This window comes from Dendrobates tinctorius, unplaced genomic scaffold, assembly GCF_039654945.1.
Source record: "Dendrobates tinctorius isolate UK_male_01 unplaced genomic scaffold, ASM3965494v1 ptg000037l, whole genome shotgun sequence".
In the NCBI taxonomy this organism is placed as follows: domain Eukaryota; kingdom Metazoa; phylum Chordata; class Amphibia; order Anura; family Dendrobatidae; genus Dendrobates; species Dendrobates tinctorius.
In genome coordinates, this window is record NW_027361705.1 from 20,791,898 (window position 1) to 20,813,680 (window position 21,783).

The following is a 21,783-nucleotide window of genomic DNA, read 5'->3' on the forward strand; positions in this document are numbered from 1 at the left end:
TTTCCCAGAGAAGGCGTTGGTTCCAAGTCCGGGGCCATTTGCCGAAATACTGACCACTGCCGGTGACAAATAGAATTACAAATTAGTAGATCATTAGAGCCTAATTGAGATTTAAGCCATATATTATACACTCACTGGCCACTTTATTAGGTACACCTGTCCAACTGTGTGTTAAGACTTAATTTCTAATCAGCCAATCACATGGCGGCAACTCAGTGCATTTAGGCATGTAGACATGGTCAAGACAATCTCCTGCAGTTCAAACCGAGCATCAGTATGGGGAAGAAAGGTGATTTGAGTGCCTTTGAACGTGGCATGATTGTTGGTGCCAGAAGGGCTGGTCTGAGTATTTCAGAAACTGCTGATCTACTGGGATTTTCACGCACAACCATCTCTAGGGTTTACAGAGAATGGTCCGAAAAAGAAAAAAAATCCAGTGAGCGGCAGTTCTGTGGGCGGAAATGCCTTGTTGATGCCAGAGGTCAGAGGAGAATGGGCATACTGGTTCGAGCTGATAGAAAGGCAACAGTGACTCAAATTGCCACCCGTTACAACCAAGGTAGGCAGAAGAGCATCTCTGAACGCACAGTGCGTCGAACTTTGAGGCAGATGGGCTACAGCAGCAGAAGACCACACTGGGTACCACTCCTCTCAGCTAAGAACAGGAAACTGAGGCTACAATTTGCACAAGCTCATCGAAATTGGACAGTAGAAGATTGGAAAAACGTTGCCTGGTCTGATGAGTCTCGATTTCTGCTGCGACATTCGGATGGTAGGGTCAGAATTTGGCGTAAACAACATGAAAGCATGGATCCATCCAGCCTTGTATCAACGGTTCAGGCTGGTGGTGGTGGTGTCATGGTGTGGGGAATTTTTTCTTGGCACTCTTTGGGCCCCTTGGTACCAATTGAGCATCGTTGCAACGCCACAGCCTACCTGAGTATTGTTGCTGACCATGTCCATCCCTTTATGACCACAATGTACCCAACATCTGATGGCTACTTTCAGCAGGATAATGCGCCATGTCATAAAGCTCGAATCATCTCAGATTGGTTTCTTGAACATGACAATGAGTTCACTGTACTCAAATGGCCTCCTCAGTCACCAGATCTCAATCCAATAGAGCATCTTTGGGATGTGGTGGAACGGGAGATTCGCATCAGGGATGTGCAGCCGACAAATCTGCGCCAACTGTGTGATGCCATCATGTCAATATGGTCCAAAATCTCTGAGGAATGCTTCCAGCACCTTGTTGAATCTCTGCCACGAAGAATTGAGGCAGTTCTGAAGGCAAAAGGGGGTCCAACCCGTTACTAGCATGGTGTACCTAATAAAGTGGCCAGTGAGTGTATATTTTAAGCAGTGGAGGACCAAAGATCTAGGAATCCTGGCAGTAATCTTATTTTTAGAAGAAAGGGTATTAATAGAAAATACAACACTGTGACGATCAGAAAGGATTAACAACATCTTATTCTGCAAAATGTGACCCCATAAAAACACGCATGTGAATATTGAAAAAAGGTCTAAGAGCATATCATTTACTATTAAATTACTGGAGACCCAGGATGAAGGCCAGCTCTGGTAAAACCAATGAGAAAAACAAAAAATAATAAAACCCGATTTTTTTATCTGAGAAAAAATACAAAAGGAATGGAAGTAGAAACCTCAAAGGAAGTCTGCCAAACAGACCGTCCATTGAAGCTGGAGAGGAATTCAAGCCAGATTCTTGTCTTCTCTAATCTCAGCATTAATCCGGACATGAGAGCCAGGAGATTTAAGGCCTACAGTAGCGTCGTAAAGGGCCTGTCACACTAAAGGTACTGTCACACTTAGCGATGTACCAGCGATCCCGACCAGCGATATGACGCTGTCAGGATCGCTGGTGCATCGCTAAGTGGTCGCTAGTGAGCTGCCACACAGACAGATCTCACTAGCGACATCGCTGGGGACGGGGATCGCTACTTACCTGTCACACCAGGCGATCCTGCGTCCTCCCGCCCGGCTCCACGCGTCGCTCGTCCTCACAGCAGGAAGTGCCACAGGAAGCTGACGACGAGAAACAGTCCTGGGCGTTCTCGCGCGATCAGCGATAACCAGCGGGGGAGCCGGTCGTAGGCAAGTATCACACACAGCGATATCGCTAGTAATATCGCTGTAACGTCACTAGTTATAGCGATATTGCTAGCGATATCTCTTAGTGTGACATGCCCTTAAGAGATATCGCTAGCAATATCGCTATAACTTGTGACGTTATAGCGATATTGCTAGCGATATCGCTGTGTGTGATACTTACCTACAACCCGCTCCCCCGCTGGTTATCGCTGATCGCGCGAGAACAGGCTGGATCATTTCTCGTTGTCAGCTTCCTGCTGTGACGACGAGCGACGCGTGGACGCGGGCGGGAGGACGCAGGATCGCCTCGTCTGACAGGTAAGTAGCGACCCTCGACCCCTGCAATGTCGCTGGTGAGATCTGCCTGTGTGGCAGCTCATTAGCGACTACTTAGCGATGTACCAGCGATCCTGACCACGTCATATCGCTGGTCGGGATCGCTGGTACATCGCTAAGTGTGACAGCACCTTAAAGACGTCTAGAAAAGACCCTCCCTATGGGAAGCACTCTCAAAGCAAAATTTGAGGACCCTAACAGGGATTGCAGCTATTTTAACGTGACTTTACTTCTCGTAAGGACAAGAAAAAGTGCATTCTGGAGTTTGACAATCTTCTCACTGGGTAAACTGCATTCCATACTTGCGGAGTCAATATCAATACCCAAAAAGTTGATAGTTTCTCCCTCCAAAACTGTCTTCTCCATCGCAATAGGAATACCAAAATCGGAACAAACTGAAGTAAATGTGTCAAGAAGATCTTGACAAACTTTGGAATTTGGTGGGCCTAAAAACGAGAAATCGTCTAAATGGTGGATAATACACCCTTCCTTACATTTAGACTGGACGAACCACTGCAAAAAAAGAAAACGCCTCAAAATAAAAACACGAAAGGGAAGGCACTTTCTCCAATCCCCACGAGGCACTGTTTCAGAGCGAATTGATGCCATTCACTCTCATGGTAAATCATTCGGCCCATGCAATGGCTCAGGACAGCAATGACCTGGTGTTAGAAAATGTATCCATCTTCACATATATTAGCTTCCTTTCACAGACACTGAATCGCTTTAGTTCACACCTACGTATTAAAAACGTTAATATCTCAAAAATCTTAAGACTATACCACCATTAATATATAAAAAAAAAGGAACAAGAATATAGAATCCCACAAGTTAGGCTTTAAAATTATTTGCTACATGTAAAACAGTTTCCTCACTGCCAAAGCTGCAAATCATAAGAGGCAGGTGATTTTTTTTTCCCCCGCTTTTTTCCCCGCTGGTGCAAATCAGCAGGTTTGACCTTCAAAAAAAAAAAAAAAAAAAAAAAAAAATCCAGTTCCTTTTTTAAAAATTAAAAAAAAAAGTGAGCAAAACATGAGGTTTATGTGTTTCAATATTAAATAGCAGAAATATCCATAACATTAAAATATTAAAAAAGTACAATTCATGTTCAGTAGCGGTGGGTTGGGAGGAAAGAACTTTAATGGTCGGTTCGGAAAAACTTAGAGGTTCTTTTGTTTGTTAAAGTTCCTTTCTGGATTTGCTTTCCCGTTCACTTGTAACGCGTCTTCTTCAGGTCTGTACTCTTGTTTCTGACGGCAAATTTCTTTATAGCGCAATGTAATGTCCCTGTGGAGGAAGAAACATTTAGGAAGTTAATAACAGACACGCTCCATACATTCCATATTATGTCCGCTATACATATAGGCTCATGCTTTACATCAGATATAAGGGGTCTGGGGGGACAAAACTGACACTATTTTGCTCACGGGTCACCATAGTGATACTTGAGGGCATAATTATAGTAGGCGCAGAGGTTGCAATTGCACCTGGGCCCTGGAGCCTAGAGAGCCCAAAAGGTTCCTTTGGTCTATAAGAAAAGGCCAAAGTTCTGGGATAGTTTGAGGTCCCTTTTGAGATTTTGCATTTGTGCCCAAAAGATGTAAAGTTACACCACTGATTATAGTGATCGCAATGCCAAGTGTCCCAGATAAGTGGTCTTCATTACTACCCATCCTTCAAGAGTTCATGTTCTAAAGCATCCATTTCTAACCAGATTGTTATAGGAAACACTCGCGTTATCCTTTAGCTATAGCACTTGGAGCTGAGCTTTTCTGATACAAAGCCCCAGAATCCCAGCATAGCTTGTGATAAATCATACAATTCTTGCTGCTGGCAGTCACCACCAGAAGGAGCTTGTTGCATTTTTGTAATACAAGGAAATCGGAAAAGAAACCGCACTTATAACAGCCACAACAGCAGCAAATCACCAACCACCACGACAACAGCAAACCAAAAGGACAGCAGCAAACCGCCAACCACGACGGCAGCAAAACGCCAACCACGACGGCAGCAAAACGCCAACCACAACGGCAGCAAAACGCCAACAGCAAGAAACCACAACCAGTTTCATGGGGAATAAATGTTTGTTTTTTTTCTTCAGTGCTACCTCTTATTTTTTCAACTATTCATTGAACCAGTAGGTCAGGGTCTGGAGGCATGCACCAATAATATTCTGGTCTGAAACTGCTGCTTTTCTTTATAATATGCAGAATTTATCAGCAGGGTTTTGCTATGGAATCAGATAAGCATGATGAAGGGACAGAGACCCCGATTCCTGTGATGTGTCACTTACTGGACTACTTAGTGCAGTTTTGAAACAATCCCAGTTTTCTCTGCTGTAGATGTAGCAGGGCTCAGAATGTATAACCAGGCTCGCAAACCCGATAGGCAGCTTCTGTGTTACACCTGCCTGGCACACGTTACTTAGGCCTGCAGTGATCATCTGCTGCTGATAAAACACTGACTGTATTGAAAATACAGCACATAGCAGAAGGCCTCATTCACAAGTCCGATTTTCATGGATAACACTTGCACCTGTAATAGTCTATGGAGCCATTCACATGTCTGATTTTTCATGGACCGAGCAGTCCGCAGAAAGTCATGGAGACATATATACCGTATATGCTCATGTATAAGTCGACCCGTGTATAAGCCGACCCCCCTAATTTTGTCACAAAAACTGGGAAAACTTATTGACTCACGCATAAGCCTAGGGTGCACAGCGAGTGGCCCCAGATAATGCTGCACAGCGAGGGGCCCCAGATAATGCTGCACAGCGAGGGGCCCCATCATGTTGCTGCTGCTGTTGCCGTTGCCTCCGTTACAAAAAAAAAAGAAACTGTATACTCACCTCCGTCGCTGCCCCTTGCTCATCAGCGTTGCGGGCTCTGCAATGACGCGATTGCGCCCTCTGACCTGAATGTCCCTGCAGAGGACACAAGACAGCAGAGCGACACACAGGGACAGGTGAATATGCCTCCCCCCGTTCATACTCACACCAGTCATGGCGCTTGTCTCTGCAGCGGTACCACGTGACCGCTGTAGCAGGAAGAACAGGGGGTGCCGAGAACATGGAACAAGCAGGGGGGCTGCAGAGAAGGGCGAGTATGATCTCTGACTCCCCCTCCCATCCCCCCCAGTATATGACTCGTGTATAAGCCGAGAGGGGGACTTTCAGCCCCAAAAAATGGGCTGAAAGTCTCGGCTTATACACAAGTATATACGGTATCCGATTTCGAGCTGAGGGTCGTATGAAAATCGGCAATGCAAGTCAATGGGTCCATAAAAAAAAAATTAAAATAAAAAAAACACAGCACTGACGACACTTTTCATGGACTGTCAGTATGGAGAAGGTGGAGACTTTTCTTTTTCTCTTTCGTCTCATTAGGGGGACACAGAATCCATGGGTGTGTGCTGCCTCTAGGAGGTTGACACTGCCATGAAAAAAAAAATGTTAACTCCGCCTCCGCAGTAAACACCCCTCCGACAGGCTGTAGGACAATCAGTTTTGCTTAATGTCAGATAGGAGGTGGACAGGGGGTCTCTTACAGACCCATGCCTACCTCAATGTGCGTCGTTCCTTTTCAGGTAACCATGGAGGGATACAGAGTAGATCTGCTACATCTGTATTCCCACACTGGAATTATGAGTACGGCGTGTACTGCCACCCCGTGTCCTCATAAATCCCATTGGCAGGACCCTAGCCCCTAACACGGACGCGTATTCAGGTGATCGTATCTGGTCCTGATCTTCGTCTCCCATCACTCGCCCTCCAGAGCCTGATGATCGAGTGAGACGCCCTGCAGACAAGATTTGGGACGGCAATCTTTTCCTTCATGTAACTGCTCCCTGTCATGGGGGGAGCTGGAGGTAGGGGGCTGCAGCATTTTTTATTGAAAAAAAAAAAAAAAAAAAAGAATCTGTTTTCCTTTTATTTATGGAGGGGATCACTGTTACTCTGTGCTACAGCCCATGGCTCTAACTTAGCTCAAGAGCCAGTACCTGCTTTCAAGCACTGCAGGAATGCAGATTGCGGCGGCCTCCAATCCTTCCTCCAGCGGCTCCCCACCGGCTTCAGAGTCCAGCACACACGCGTCTGATGTCAGATCCTGGCTTCCGAGGTAGGCCCAGCCCTCCGGGGGGACAGGCGCCATCTTGTTGCTCCAGAAAGTCCGGGGCTGAGCCCACCCACCAGCTCCAGGCAGGGAAGCTTCCAGGTGGCAGGGCTATTCACCTCTCTCTCCCCTCTGCCTTCGGGCGGCAGCTGCAGTGGGGACACAGGACGGGGGATGAGAGTACTGCACTACAGTTGTTGCTCCCTCACTCGCTCTTTACCCCCCGATCGTCGGCGCCAGTCAGAAGGGCCAGCTACCATCATTAAATATTTTGTACGTACCCCATGCAATAACAAACTCCCTTCGGGTCAGGCCTCCCCACGCTGCTCAGAGCCACGGTATCAAGAGAGCAGGTGCAGCCAGTCCCCCCCCCTCCCCCACCTTTCCTGCCAGCGCATTATCTGGATGAGGCTGTCCTGCCCGCCACCCAGGGGTCAGCCGTTGCCGCTGGAGGTAGTGAGTGCCCGGGATGGGCCTCTTCCTTATCTAACTCCGTGGCTGACCTTACCAAGGTATCACAGAACCTGGTAACGTGCTTGACAAAATGCCACTTTAGACTCCAGTGGACACAGGTGCATCGAAGGAGTCCCTTTTTTGGACCTTCTAGAGGCCCTAAAAGGTTGAGACAGGACCACCAACCCAGGTCCCCTTCTTACTTCATCTCACCACCAGAGTTTCTCTGGCAGTCTGCCTCCTGCCGATCCTCCTCCCTAGAATCAGGCGAGGCATTTTTAGAGACACACTCGGAGGAGGGTTCCGAGTACGGGCCAAGACACCATGGATATGGTCCAGGACCTCATTGCTGCAGTCAATGAGGCCTTAAGACTAAGGACGCCACATCGAAGCCTGATGATCAGGCTCTCTCATTTAAGTGGCATAGGTCCCCCTCCAGGGTGTTCGCCTCCCACAGGGATTTTGAGGTGTTGGCCAGGGGAAGCAGTTTTTGGGATCTCATATCCAGATCTCACTGCCAACTGAACCTCCTCCCCGTCGGTGGATCCACCAGTGCCCAGACTCCCTATCAGAACAGTCCTTCCACTCGCCAGTGGGGCACCCCTGAAGGATCCCAACGATCAGAGGGTAGAATCCCTGGCATGATGCACTTTGGAGGCAGTGCCGCTATATTGTCCGGCCTTTGCCTCAGCTTGGGTAGCCAAGTCCGTTTCAGAAGGGGTCAAACAGCTTAGACAGGGGATATGGACCGGGGTCCCACCAGCAGAACTAGCGTTCGCAGACCAAATCTCTCTGGTCGGGAAGAATATGGTATCAGCAGCCTTGGACGCCAGCAGCCTTGGACGCCGCATCCGGTGCAGCCCAAGCATCCAGCAACATGGCAGCCGTCCGGTGAACGGTCTGGCTAAAGGCCTGGCAGGCTGATTTGTCCTCAAAGAGATCCCTGTCCAATCTGCCTTTCAGGTTTCCCGACTTTGATCCAACGTTAGATCAAATCATTAACTGGGGGCATAAGCTCCCTTCTCCCTCAGCCAAGGTCTCGTCAATAGGTTTTCAAACGAAAGGTCCAATCCTTTCGTCCCTGTCGTCATGCCCCAGCGGCAGACGCTTATGCTCAGGGCTCACAGAGGTCGCAGGCGCCTAAGGACAGGAAGAGGGTGTCCTTTCGGGCCTCCCCTTCATGGCGCCCTCACAGTTCCCACGGACTCCTGCAGTGATTACAGCTCCCTTCCCAGTCCCTCCCTAGGGGGCCGCCTTCTCTTCTGCAGAGATGTCTGGCAGAGTTCAGTAAAGGATACCTGGGTAAGGGAGGAGGTATCCACAGGATGCAAGATAGACTTCAACACGCTTCCGCAAGACCGTTTTTTTTCTATCCCAACCACCAAGAGACGCTGCCATGGCTTCATATTTTTTTTTTTTTGCAGCAATCGACTCTCTCCTCAGCGCAGGAGTAATCATCCCTGTTCCCGAGCAGGAGCGTTTTACAAGCTTTTACTCAAATCTGTTTGTAATACCAAAAAAAAAAAAAAAAAAAAAAAAAAAAAGAAGTTGGCTCGGTTCGTCCCATACTAGACCTCAGGAAGACAAACAAATGGGTCCGCCTACGCCACTTCAGGATGGAGTCGATCCGGCTGGTGATTGCCTCTATGGAGGATCAGAAATTCCTATGCTCCATAGATATTCGGGACGCCTTCCTGCACGGCCCCATTTTTCAGGGACAGCAAAGATTTTTGCACTTCGCTGTCCAGCAGCAGCATTCCCTGTTTTCGGCCCTACCATTTGGGCTGGCAACAGCCCCCAGAATTTTTACGAAGATTATGGCAGCAATGGTAGCTATATTAAGGGTCGGATGTATAGTATTAGTCCCATATCTCAACGATATTCTCGTCAAGGCACCCTCCTTCAATCAGGCACAGGAAAACCTGCCTGCGGTTCTAAATCGCGCTGTCCCGGTTTGGTTGGCTCATCAACAGGGAGAAAATCCCACCTTACGCCAACACAACACCTAGAGTTCTTAGGGATGCTAATCGACACCCGCCGCTCGAGGGTCTGTCTTCCCGAAAGGAAGTGGATTACTGGCAGGCAGGGAACTTGCTCTCTGCCAGAGTCCCGACTCCTACCGTTTCGCGCTGCCAGGAGGATCCTGGGAGGATAGTGGCAGCTTCAGAGGCGATGCCCTTTCCCTGTTCCATTCCAGGATACTTCAGAAGGACACCCTCCTTCAGTGGTACAGGTCCATCTCTTCACTGGATAGCCCCTTCCTCCCTTCCAGTCGGGCCAGGCAGTCCCTCAAGTGGTGACTGACCCCCCCTTGTTTATCTGGGACGGTTCTTTCCCCCTGCCCACTGGCAGGTGATAACTACGGATGCCAGCCTCTGGGGCTAGGGTACGGTATTCCGTCACCAGGCGGTCCAGGGGCGATGGTCGAGGCGAGAATCCTCACTGTCGATCAACATTCTAGAACCAATGGTGGTCTTTCCAGCACTCCTACAGTAGGAAGGATGCCTCAAGGATCAGCCAGTCCAGATTCAGACGGTCAAGGCCACAGCAGTAGCATACATCAATCACCAGGGGGGAAACCAGGAGTCGCCAGGCATCGACCGAGGTATCCAGAATCTTCAGCCGGGCGGAAGCCACGATTCCGGCAATAATGGCAGTTTACATCCCCGGCACAGACATGGCCGCCGACTTCCTCAGTCGGGAGGGGCTCACAGCAGGAGAAGTCCTTACATCAGGACGTGTTCCATCAAATATCAAATCTGCCGGCTATAGAGGACTCCAGATGTAGACCTTCTGGTATCTCGACAGAACAGAAGGGTCCAATAGTTTGTCTCCAAATGCCGCAATCCTCTGGCAATAGGGGTCGGAGCGCTGGTTATTCCCTGGTCACAGTTTAGACTCCCTTACCTGTTCCCTCCCCTTCCACTCCTACCCAGGTTGCTAAAAGAGGATCAGGGCGGAAGGGGTCCCGGGCATATGGATCGCCCCATACTGGCACAGGAGGGTCTGGTTCGCAGAAATAAGAAATCTTCTCGCAAGCACCCCTGGAGACTCCCCCCGAAAGACCAGAGCTCCTGGGGCTCAGGGGCAGTCTTACCACCCGAATTTAGAACCTCCACCTTATTTGACTGTAGGTACTGTGTTCTTTTCTTTGTAGCCCTCATTCCACTTTTAGTAAACTGTATTTGACGTGCTTTACCAAACAGCTCTATCTTTGTCTCAGCTGTCTACAAGACCCTTTCCCAGAAGGATTTTGGTTTACTCACATCATTTTAACAAACTGCAGTCTATCTTTTTATGTCTTTGTCAGCAGAGGGGTCCTCGTGGGACTCCAGGCATAGTGTTTCATTTCATTCAAATGTCAACAACTAGTTCACGATGACACTGATGCACCCTGATCTTGCAGGACAGCTTGCATTTCTTTGGAACTTGATTGGAGCTGCTTATTCACCATCCGGACTATCCTGGGTTGCAAATTTTCATCATTTTTCTCTGCTGCCCACATTCAGGGAGATTAGCTACAGCGCCATGAATTGTAAACTTATTGATTATGTTGGGAACTGTGGACAAACAGCAAAAGAGCAAAAAAGTTTACCCATCCAGGCCTCCAGACAAAAGCAATCAGGATGCAGTGGACCCATATTATAATTAGGATTTAGTGTTAGGTACCCGTAAACGTGGAGACCTTTGGTGCAGGTTAAGGGCTCAGGTATTTTGGCCAAAATATCAGCTAATACTCCACATCTTTTAATGTTTTTTTTGCACTTTTTATTCAGGGTGCAGTTGGGCCCATTTGGTCATGTAAACTGCGGTGTCTGTTCACATGGCATGCATATTGATAGCGCTGGGCAGCCCGCTTGAGCTAATAGAAGGGTGTCACTACTAGGCTGGCCTGGATGCTGTGCATGGCCATAGTGTGTACAGTGCCGCATACAAGCTTTTTTTATTGTGCATTAACATTCCAGGCAACTGCCCCCTCCATGTATTGGTAGGCTGTGAGCAGTTGTTTCATCGGTATTCTTGCACCTGTGTTGCCACCTTAATTATATGGGTCCACTGCATCCTGATAGTGCATTTGTCTGGAGGCCTGGACGGGTAAACCTTTTTGCTCTTTTGCTGTTTTCTATTATTGGAGGATTTTTAAGTCCTCTTTCTGTGCTATTTCAGCACTGTGGACAAAGTAACATCAAGATCTTTGGATATGGACTTGTAAGCTTGAGAATGTTGATATTGTTCAACAATTTTGATTCTCAAGTCCTCACTTCTTTCTGTTCTCCATGCTTAGTGTGGCCCACACAGACACAGAATGCAAAGATTGAGACAACTTATCACCTTTATCATCTGGTTTGAGGTGTGATTTTCATATTGCCCACACCTGTTACTTGCCACAGGTGAGTATGATGGAGCATCACATGCTTGAAACAAAAGTTGTTTACCCAAAATTTTGGAAAGGTGCCAGCAAAGCAGTCTGGCCCATTTTGGGGGCTTTGTGTGAAATAATGTCAAATTTGCCTTCCCCTCCCCCAATTTTTTGTTGTTCCAACACACACAAAGGAAATAAAAAGGTGTATAACAAAATGTGTAATTGTACCAATTTTCTGGGGAGAAATAATTCATTTTCTGGAATAAGGATAATTGAGAAAAGTGAGTACATACGGGGGGTGGGGGGTCAAAGTTGAGCACAGAAATAAGGCACAGTGGTTGCTCACCTGATAAAGAACCGCCATGCTGTCCACAACAGGACCAGAACTATACCCAGAATCCAGCACTGCGCGACATAGAACGGTAATGGTAGTGTTATAGTGTAAGGATCGTATTTTACGACAATCAGGAACTCTGTCACGGTGATGGCGGCCACCATCCACGCCTGCTGGCCCAGCTTCTTGTGGAACTTCCTAAAGTGTGAAGAGGAAGAATACAATTATTTGGCATCAGATGGTGAGAATAACCCTGATGTTAGAGGCTATAGCAAGGCTCGAAATGGACAGTTGGCTTTAACCTGGTCATAAAGGACTTATCTGTAGTCCAAGGACACCATTCACAGGGAGATGATGCCCACTGCACCCGTATTCGTAAATGACCCTTGACCCTCTAATCCATGCTGGACCAGACTGACCCTCTCCTAGGTGGACTAGGTCAGCAGCCATGTGTATGTTCCTGGAGAAGACCGTGACCCAATTGAGGGGCTGATATAAAAAGGTACAGTCAATTAGGCACTTCCCATCTTCTACCACCCTGTCCCTTACTTAGGTTCCCCTATGTATGTGCTTGTAAATATCTTTTAGTAAATTCCTCTTTAAATTTCCAGTAGCTCTTGTTAATTGTTAGTAACTTGGCACCCCAAAACTCAGCACGAGCTACCGGGGTCCCTCATTTTACCAATATATGCGGACTCCAGAGGTGAAACCCTCATACCCAAGGCATCATCTTGTGATTACATAGAGGTCTAAAAGTGAAATAACCATTTGAAGGCAGACACTTGGTTAATCTTATGTATTGCCTTATGCCTAGTGCAGGGCCTGAGGGGGCACACAAAGCTCAACGGAGTCCCCAAAGTGGTGGCCCTTTGATGCATCTCTGCCCTGATGGCTGGTTGGCCAAACAGTATGGCATAGATGTGGTTTGTGCCTTTCTGGGCTACATGAAGGCGACTTTACCACCAAGTTTACCCAAATTGTTAATGCCGGAGTCACATAGGATGATGGCAATGGGAGCTCCATAATCTTCTGGCCTAAGGTTTATATTGGGGTCTGCAATGTGAGCAGCATCCATAAAAGGAATAAAGGAGAAAAAACAAGACCTTAATGTTTGTGACATCTCATGTGTTCTTACGATAAGGCTTAAAGAGGTCATCAACCACCAAAGGGTAGACCTGACATTCATTGCTGATGGCACTGCAGCTACAGCAGAGCCCAGCACAGTCTATGGTGGTCTCAGTGTGCATGTGGGGTAATTGCACCAATTATTCACAGCACTTCAGAATTCCATTGGTGGGATTCTCCCTGTGCAAATGGCCTAAAAACGTGGGCACACACATGCCAGACAATGGCAGACATAAATACACATTACAGGGCCGGCTGTTCCTAAGCCGGCAGGCTCGGCTGACCTTAGGTGTGGCTTTGGCCATCTTCAGACCTGGACCAAGTTTCTTTCACAGTACAATGTGATAAAAGGGTTAAATGGGTAAAATGAATGATACTGTGGTCAAAGTGAGAGGTGTTCAGTGGGTGCAGGTGAGAAGTACCCAATGCAGAAGAGACGGATCCGGGCTCTTATCGGGGAAAACATGCACTCTGCCATCTAGTGTAGCTAAAGAGAAGTGCAGTTATACAAAAGTACAGGTGAGTCTCAAAAAATTTGAATATCATCAAAAAGTTAATTTCAGTTCTTCAATGCAAAAAGTGAAACTCATTCTATAGTTATTACAGACAGAGTGATTTATTTCAAGTGTCTACATACTAAGCGGGGGGTCGAGTGCTGAGGAGCAGAGGGCTGAAAGGTCACTAATGCTCTGCTAAAACATGCAAAACAAGCCGCGGAGACACCATCACATGTTTCTCAACGCAAGCAATGACCAGCCAGGTTCTTTCCCCGGGAAGGAACAACCACGGGAAGGGCAGTCTCCAATGAAGGAAACCACCTATGCCAAAACATGGTATCCATCCACAGACAGCTGTTTCGGGGTATTGCCCCTCATCAGTGTGGAGTAGGAAACTGGCTAGTAGGAGCAATGCCTAGTAAAAGACTGTGAAAATGAGGATAAGTGACCTCGTGGAGATCAAACATCCAACACTGCGGAGACACCATCACATGTTTCTCAACGCAGTGATCTAGAGCAGGGGTCCCCAACCGCCGGTCCGCGGCCCAGCACCGGGCCGCTGCAGTGCCCTTGCCGGTCCGCGGACACAAGGGGAGCCAGGGGCGGTCAGTGGCGTAGCGGGGGCTGGGGCGGCGTGTGTAGCGGCGGCAGGCAGCGATCCAAGCAGCTCCGCTGCCTGCAGGAGGGAATAGCAGGAGCGGAGCTGCAAGGACCCGTCCAGCTTCCTGCCCGCCGCCCGCGCTTCCTGTCTCTGACTGACACAGAGAGGAGCACGCGGCCACTGCTGTGTCAGAGCGAGGAAGCGCGGGCGGCGGGCAGGTGAGAGGTGGTGTCTGTGTGTGTGTGTTGGTCTGTTTGTGTAGCCTGGCCCTGGAGGAGATGGGGACATGAGGAGAAGTCCATGAGGGGAGTGATGGGGGGGAGAGGGGAGTGATGGGGGGGAGAGGGGAGTGATGGGGGGGAGAGGGGAGTGATGGGGGGGAGAGGGGAGTGATGGGGGGGAGAGGGGAGTGATGGGGGGGAGAGGGGAGTGATGGGGGGGAGAGGGGAGTGATGGGGGGGAGAGGGGAGTGATGGGGGGGAGAGGGGAGTGATGGGGGGGAGAGGGGAGTGATGGGGGGGAGAGGGGAGTGATGGGGGGGAGAGGGGAGTGATGGGGGGGAGAGGGGAGTGATGGGGGGGAGAGGGGAGTGATGGGGGGGAGAGGGGAGTGATGGGGGGGAGAGGGGAGTGATGGGGGGGAGAGGGGAGTGATGGGGGGAGAGGGGAGTGATGGGGGGGAGAGGGGAGTGATGGGGGGGAGAGGGGAGTGATGGGGGGGAGAGGGGAGTGATGGGGGGGAGAGGGGAGTGATGGGGGGGAGAGGGGAGTGATGGGGGGGAGAGGGGAGTGATGGGGGGGAGAGGGGAGTGATGGGGGGGAGAGGGGAGTGATGGGGGGGAGAGGGGAGTGATGGGGGGGAGAGGGGAGTGATGGGGGGGAGAGGGGAGTGATGGGGGGGAGAGGGGAGTGATGGGGGGGAGAGGGGAGTGATGGGGGGGAGAGGGGAGTGATGGGGGGGAGAGGGGAGTGATGGGGGGGAGAGGGGAGTGATGGGGGGGAGAGGGGAGTGATGGGGGGGAGAGGGGAGTGATGGGGGGGAGAGGGGAGTGATGGGGGGGAGAGGGGAGTGATGGGGGGGAGAGGGGAGTGATGGGGGGGAGAGGGGAGTGATGGGGGGGAGAGGGGAGTGATGGGGGGGAGAGGGGAGTGATGGGGGGGAGAGGGGAGTGATGGGGGGGAGAGGGGAGTGATGGGGGGGAGAGGGGAGTGATGGGGGGGAGAGGGGAGTGATGGGGGGGAGAGGGGAGTGATGGGGGGGAGAGGGGAGTGATGGGGGGGAGAGGGGAGTGATGGGGGGGAGAGGGGAGTGATGGGGGGGAGAGGGGAGTGATGGGGGGGAGAGGGGAGTGATGGGGGGGAGAGGGGAGTGATGGGGGGGAGAGGGGAGTGATGGGGGGGAGAGGGGAGTGATGGGGGGGAGAGGGGAGTGATGGGGGGGAGAGGGGAGTGATGGGGGGGAGAGGGGAGTGATGGGGAGAGGGGAGTGATGGGGAGAGGGGAGTGATGGGGAGAGGGGAGTGATGGGGAGAGGGGAGTGATGGGGAGAAGGGAGTGATGGGGAGAAGGGAGTGATGGGGTGAAGGCAATGATGGGGAGAGGGGAGTGATGGGCTGAAGGCAATGATGGGGAGAAGGGAGTGATGGGGTGAAGGCAATGATGGGGAGAGGGGAGTGATGGGGTGAAGGCAATGATGGGGAGAGGGGAGTGATGGGGTGAAGGCAATGATGGGGAGAAGGGAGTGATGGGGTGAAGGCAATGATGGGGAGAAGGGAGTGATGGGGTGAAGGCAATGATGGGGAGAGGGGAGTGATGGGGTGAAGGCAATGATGGGGAGAGGGGAGTGATGGGCTGAAGGCAATGATGGGGAGAAGGGAGTGATGGGGTGAAGGCAATGATGGGGAGAGGGGAGTGATGGGGTGAAGGGAGTGATGGGGAGAGGGGAGTGATGGGCTGAAGGCAATGATGGGGAGAAGGGAGTGATGGGGTGAAGGCAATGATGGGGAGAAGGGAGTGATGGGGTGAAGGTAATGATGGGGAGAGGGGAGTGATGGGGAGAAGGGAGTGATGGGGAGAAGGGAGTGATGGGGAGAAGGGAGTGATGGGGAGAGGGGAGTGATGGGGAGAGGGGAGTGATGGGGAGAAGGGAGTGATGGGGTGAAGGCAATGATGGGGAGAGGGGAGTGATGGGGTGAAGGCAATGATGGGGAGAGGGGAGTGATGGGGTGAAGGCAATGATGGGGAGAGGGGAGTGATGGGGTGAAGGCAATGATGGGGAGAAGGGGGTGATGGAGCACTCATTCAAAACCTATGGTGAGTTGAGTCACATTATAAATGTTATTTAATTATAAGTATGCACTGCTACACTACAACCGTGTCCATAGCCCTGCCCCCTTATGACCAAAGCCCCACCCCTGCCACACCTCCATCCCCGCCCTGCCGGGCCATGGAAGAATGGTCTTGCTTGAAACCGGTCCCTGGTGCAAAAAAGGTTGGGGACCACTGATCTAGAGCAATGCCCCCATCCCTTATGGGAAATATGCAAAAACATGCAAAACACAAGCCGCGGAGACACCATCACGTGTTTCTCAACGCAAGCAATGACCAGCCAGGTCTTTCCCCGGGAAGGAACAACCACGGGAAGGGCAGTCTCCAATGAAGGAAACCACCTATGCCAAAACATGGTATCCATCCACAGACAGCTGTTTCGGGGTATTGCCCCTCATCAGTGTGGAGTAGGAAACTGGCTACTAGGAGCAATGCCTAGTAAAAGACTGTGAAAATGAGGATGAGTGACCTCGTGGAGCCAGTTTCCTATGGATGTGGCATGGGTGTCCTGTAGGTGTAATGCGTAGCGTCCCGATACTTTTATGTATAGCGAATATTGACCAGAGAATCTCAATATTCAGGGAAACTGTGGAGCAAACACTGGAGACAGACAACAGGTTATAGGCGAGGACGATAGGAGACTTACAAGTCGTCCATGAAGTCATAGATCTCCCTCATGGCGACACCGCCCACGTTCACGAAAAACACCAGACGCAGCAGCACCAGGTAATGCTCTGGAGGCATCCACAGGACGAATTTGAGGTAAAAGGTGTTGAGTTCTGCAAGTAAAAACTAAGAAGAAATCACGGATCATTACACATGAAGACAAGAAGGGTGACAACTACAGGTTCTGATGGAGAAGTAGATCCAAGAGGAAGAAGTTACTGTAAATCCTCCCTATTTCCCAGATCAATGAAATCCACTGATTGCTCTAAACAGTGCAGCTCCGTGTAATAAAGGTCATTACAGGGGTAGCCCACTACTAGGATAACCCTTTCTTACACAATGTTCGGTCCACATAAAATAATAAAGCCTATACTCGCCTCCCGTGCTGGCACTGTTCCCGTAGCTGTGATGTGGTGTCGTGACACGTGGCGCCAGCACCCAATCAGCGATGGCGTCACTGTCTCCGCCTTCAGACAAACTGAACCTGGAAAGGAAGTCAGGGCCGCAGCAGACCCCGAACTTCCTCTTCATGTTCAGTTTGTCAAAAGGCGGAGACAGTGACACCAGCGCTGACTGGGCGCCGGGTGTCACAACAACACATCACAGCCCTGGGGAGAGCGAGTTCTGACCCCTTGGAAAGGTGTCGGGGGCCGAACATGCAGTTTAAGAAGGGGTTGTCCTAGAAGTGGAGAAACCCTTTAAGACTGTAAGCCATCTAAGTTTTAGAAATCACCCCAATGCTTGGAAATCTAGAAAATCTGATCAGCATCAGATCCAATGATGACCTGAGCGGTCTGTTCTGTGTACTCATTGCTTATCAACACGATAAACATTACTCTCAAGCCCCCATATACATTACATGGCTGTCAGTGGAATGATGCTTAGACTGCTCATTCAACCAACAGTCATCAATGCCAACTCTCCCATAAGAGAAAGCAGCCGGCTGACGTGCTCCCTGTGGCTCAAGTCCAGGGGAACGATATGGTCCGCAGTCTTAAGTCGGACATGTCCAATTGACATCCCCCTATCAGTTGGACGGTGCCTCCATACACATTGTGTTCCTCAAGTCTTTTCTTTCCAGAGACCGCACCACTGTGGCTCATCGGCTGTGTCTGGTAGAGCAGCTCAGCACTATTCTGGTGGATAGGTTTCTTCACACACCGTCACTCCCGGTTAAGAACTGTTTGCAGTTTCCATTTGACCATAAATTGTTACAAGGAACTAAATATTAAAGGGGAAGTCTACTAGCTGGACAACCCCCATTTTAAAGGAATTTTTTTTTTTTTTAAGTAGTATAACAGACACCTCCCCCCATACTTTCACCATTTCAGCTTGTTGCTGGCCAACATTGTTATGCTCTGTGAGCCATGCATCCACTGAGCCAGCACCAAGGACAACATCTGCAAGGAGTTTGTATGTTCTCCCCGTGTTTGCGTGGGTTTCCTCCCACACTCCAAAGACCTACTGATAGGGAATCTAGATTGCAGAATGTGATGACGTCTGTCAAGTGCTGCGGAATGGCGCTATATAAGTAACATAATATTGGCTGCTGCTCTCACTTCTCCCAGATGAAGGTCAGATGAGAAGAAGCAGCCCAATAGCAGCCGATGATAGACTGCATGGCATTACGATGTCACACAAGGCCTGACGCTGACATTGCTGGACCGGCCTCGCTGCAGGATGGGAGTATCCGCCATCTTTTTACACAACAGGGACTACATTTAAGAATTAACATTTCACATTCATTCCATAATTCTGGATTTAATCAAGTCAGGAGATTAGCACCGATTGCATTGTGAAGGCAGATGTCTGACAACACGCGCACCAACAGACGTGCATACACTGCTCACCCCGGATGTGGACAGCCTAAACCTGCTGTCACATTACCTTAAGGCTGTGTGCACACGATGCGGTTTTTTTGCGTTTTCGCTGCGCTTTTCTGCTGCGGAATCGCCGCAAAAACGTAAAGAAAACGCACCCCATGTAATCCTATGGGATGCCGCAATGCTGTGCTATTGCTGCGGATTTTTCCACTGCGGCATCGCATAGCGGAAAAATACGCAGCATGCTCATTCTTTCTGCGGAATCGTGGCAATTCCTCACTTATAGGATTGCATTGAAACGCTCACTTTACGCATGTGGCTATGCCCACCATGCGTAAAGTGAGCGCTCCATGTGCGGATGGTACCCAGGGTCTGGAGGAGAGGAGACTGTTCTCCAGGCCCTGGGTAGCATATCCCTGTAAAAAAATAGAATAAAAAAAAAAAAAAAGTGATATACTCACCTTCTGACGTCCACTGGAGCCTTCCCTCCTGTCCGCCACGCTCCCGGCATCTCCGGTCCCAGTAATTCTTTGTGCGAATGACGTCGCGCTCTCGCGAGCGTGACGTCTTCTCAGGTTCTTCGCGCAAAGCATTACTGGGACCGGAAGATGCTGGGAACGTGGTGGACAGGCGGGAAGGCTCCAGTGGCCGTTGGAAGGTGAGTAAATCACTATTTCTTTTATTATTTTTAACATCCTATCTTTTACTATTGATGCTGCATAGGCAGCATCGATAGTAAAAAGTTGATCACACTTGTCAAGCACTATGCTTGACAAGTGTGACCAACCTGTCAATCACATTTCCAAGCGATGCTTGAAATCGCTTGGAATGCGCAAGCATTCTGCAAGCAAAAAACGCTTTCAAAATGCTTGTTTTTCGTGGGAAAACGCATGCAAATTCGCATGCGTTTTACCTGTGGAAATGTTGCGGAAACTTCCGCAGCATTTCTGCAACGTGGGTACATACCTTTAAATATATTTTGTATTTTAAGGCTGAGTCCGCAAGAACATTTTAATCAACAGACCTTGGAATAATAATAATAATAATAATAATAATAATAATAATAATAATAATAATAATAATAATAATAATAATAATAATAGCCACAATTGGATGTGTTTAGAAATAATGTCCCTGTGGTGAGATAATCGTATAAATGTGCCCCTGCTGTGTAACGGCCGTGTCTGTACAGGAACATGGTCTGAACATACCACATCATCTGGGCTTCCTCCTCCGCCCAGGAGATGTGGTATTATTTCAAAATCTATTTATTAAAATGTCCTTTCTGGGAATGCCCCTTTAAGTACAAGTGTAACCTTACACTGATCCTTGCAGTCTCTTCTACCACCCCGATCATCGGTGGTCTGACCTATACGTACTTTTATACAACTCTTCAAGTCAATGAGCATCATATACGAATAGAGGCCTAGTACTGGGGAGGCAGCCACATGAGAAAAGACCGCTCTGAACGGGCAAATCTGAACAATGCCTGGTGAAAAAATGCATAAAGAGGCAGGACCCTACACATGGGGGGCTCCCAGTAGTCAGGGAATCATCTATCCGAAAGGTCACCTGTGCATATTACTAGAACCCCACCTAGCGATGGACGGAGCAGCGATACTTACTACCACTATGATGCCACACACCGCTAACCATCGGCGCAGGTTTGAGGCCGGCTTCCATTCAAACTTCACCCAGCTGTAAGGTGTGAACTGGAAGGCTATTCTCTTCATCTTACCCCTGGAAGAAGTAGAAGACAGCATGAGCCCCCCACAGCATAGAGGTCACCCCATCCAAATCCCCCATACACTCAGCTGTGGTCCCCTCTGGTGAGGCAGGCAGCGATACAAAGCTAAGTACCTGTGCAGCGAGCGGCTGCAGCTGCACAAAAATCAGCGATGTGTAGCAGCCTGCGCCCCAGGAGCTAATTGACAGGATTCTGTAGATTACTGTGCAAAGGGAGAGTGCTGCGTCTGTCTGACCCACCTGTATGTAGGAATGTTCCACAGACCCTGCCATTTGTACGGCTTCATGGAGAGCCACTTCAAGGTCTTCATGCCACAATAAATTCCTAATCCATTACACACTAGTACATCCATAATCCACTACAAAAAGAGAAAAAAATGACAACATAACAAGGGTCGGTGACTGTACATTTAAAGATCAAGTAAACTGTCCAGACTGGCATTCGCCATGTCAGCGAGACAACACTGTGAGCAGCTGGCAGTCGCCATACTGTGGTCAGCGAGACAATGCTATGTGAACAGCTGGCAGTGGCCATACTGTGGTCAGCGAGACAATGCTATGTGAACAGCTGGCAGTCGCCATACTGTGGTCAGCGAGACAATGCTATGTGAACAGCTGGCAGTCGCCATGCTGTGGTCAGCGAGACAATGCTATGTGAGCAGCTGGCAGTCGCCACGCTGTGGTCAGCGAGACAATGCTATGTGAGGAGCAGTCAGTCGCTACGCTGTGGTCAGCGAGACAACACTATGTGAGGAGCAGTCAGTCGCTACGCTGTGGTCAGCGAGACAACACTATGTGAGGAGCAGTCAGTCGCTACGCTGTGGTCAGCGAGACAATGCTATGTGAGGAGCAGTCAGTCGCCATGCTCTGGTCAGAGTGACAACACTATGTGAGGAGCAGTCAGTCGCTACGCTGTGGTCAGCGAGACAACACTATGTGATGAGCAGTCAGTCGCTACGCTGTGGTCAGCGAGACAATGCTATGTGAGGAGCAGTCAGTCGCTACGCTGTGGTCAGCGAGACAATGCTATGTGAGCAGCTGGCAGTCGCCATGCTGTGGTCAGAGAGACAATGCTATGTGAGGAGCCGTCAGTTGCTATGCTGTGGTCAGCGAGACAATGCTATGTGAGGAGCAGTCAGTCGCTACGCTGTGGTCAGCGAGACAACACTATGTGAGGAGCAGTCAGTCGCTACGCTGTGGTCAGCGAGACAACACTATGTGAGGAGCAGTCAGTCGCTACGCTGTGGTCAGCGAGACAACACTATGTGAGGAGCAGTCAGTCGCT

General features: G+C 49.8%; 1 protein-coding gene across 1 annotated transcript in view; it reads right to left on the minus strand.

Annotated features, from left to right (window-relative positions):
- Nucleotides 1-3,470: 3,470 nt before the first annotated feature.
- Nucleotides 3,471-21,783, minus strand: part of PTDSS2 (phosphatidylserine synthase 2) — a 96,073-nt gene continuing 77,760 nt past the window's right edge. The window contains exons 8-12 of the mRNA XM_073573891.1: nt 20,739-20,857; nt 20,378-20,492; nt 16,910-17,055; nt 11,726-11,911; nt 3,471-3,735 (exon numbers count right to left, since the gene is read on the minus strand). Of these exons, the coding sequence (XP_073429992.1) occupies nt 3,609-3,735; nt 11,726-11,911; nt 16,910-17,055; nt 20,378-20,492; nt 20,739-20,857 (693 nt within the window). The 3' untranslated portion in view covers nt 3,471-3,608. The remainder of the gene's footprint in view (nt 3,736-11,725; nt 11,912-16,909; nt 17,056-20,377; nt 20,493-20,738; nt 20,858-21,783) is intronic.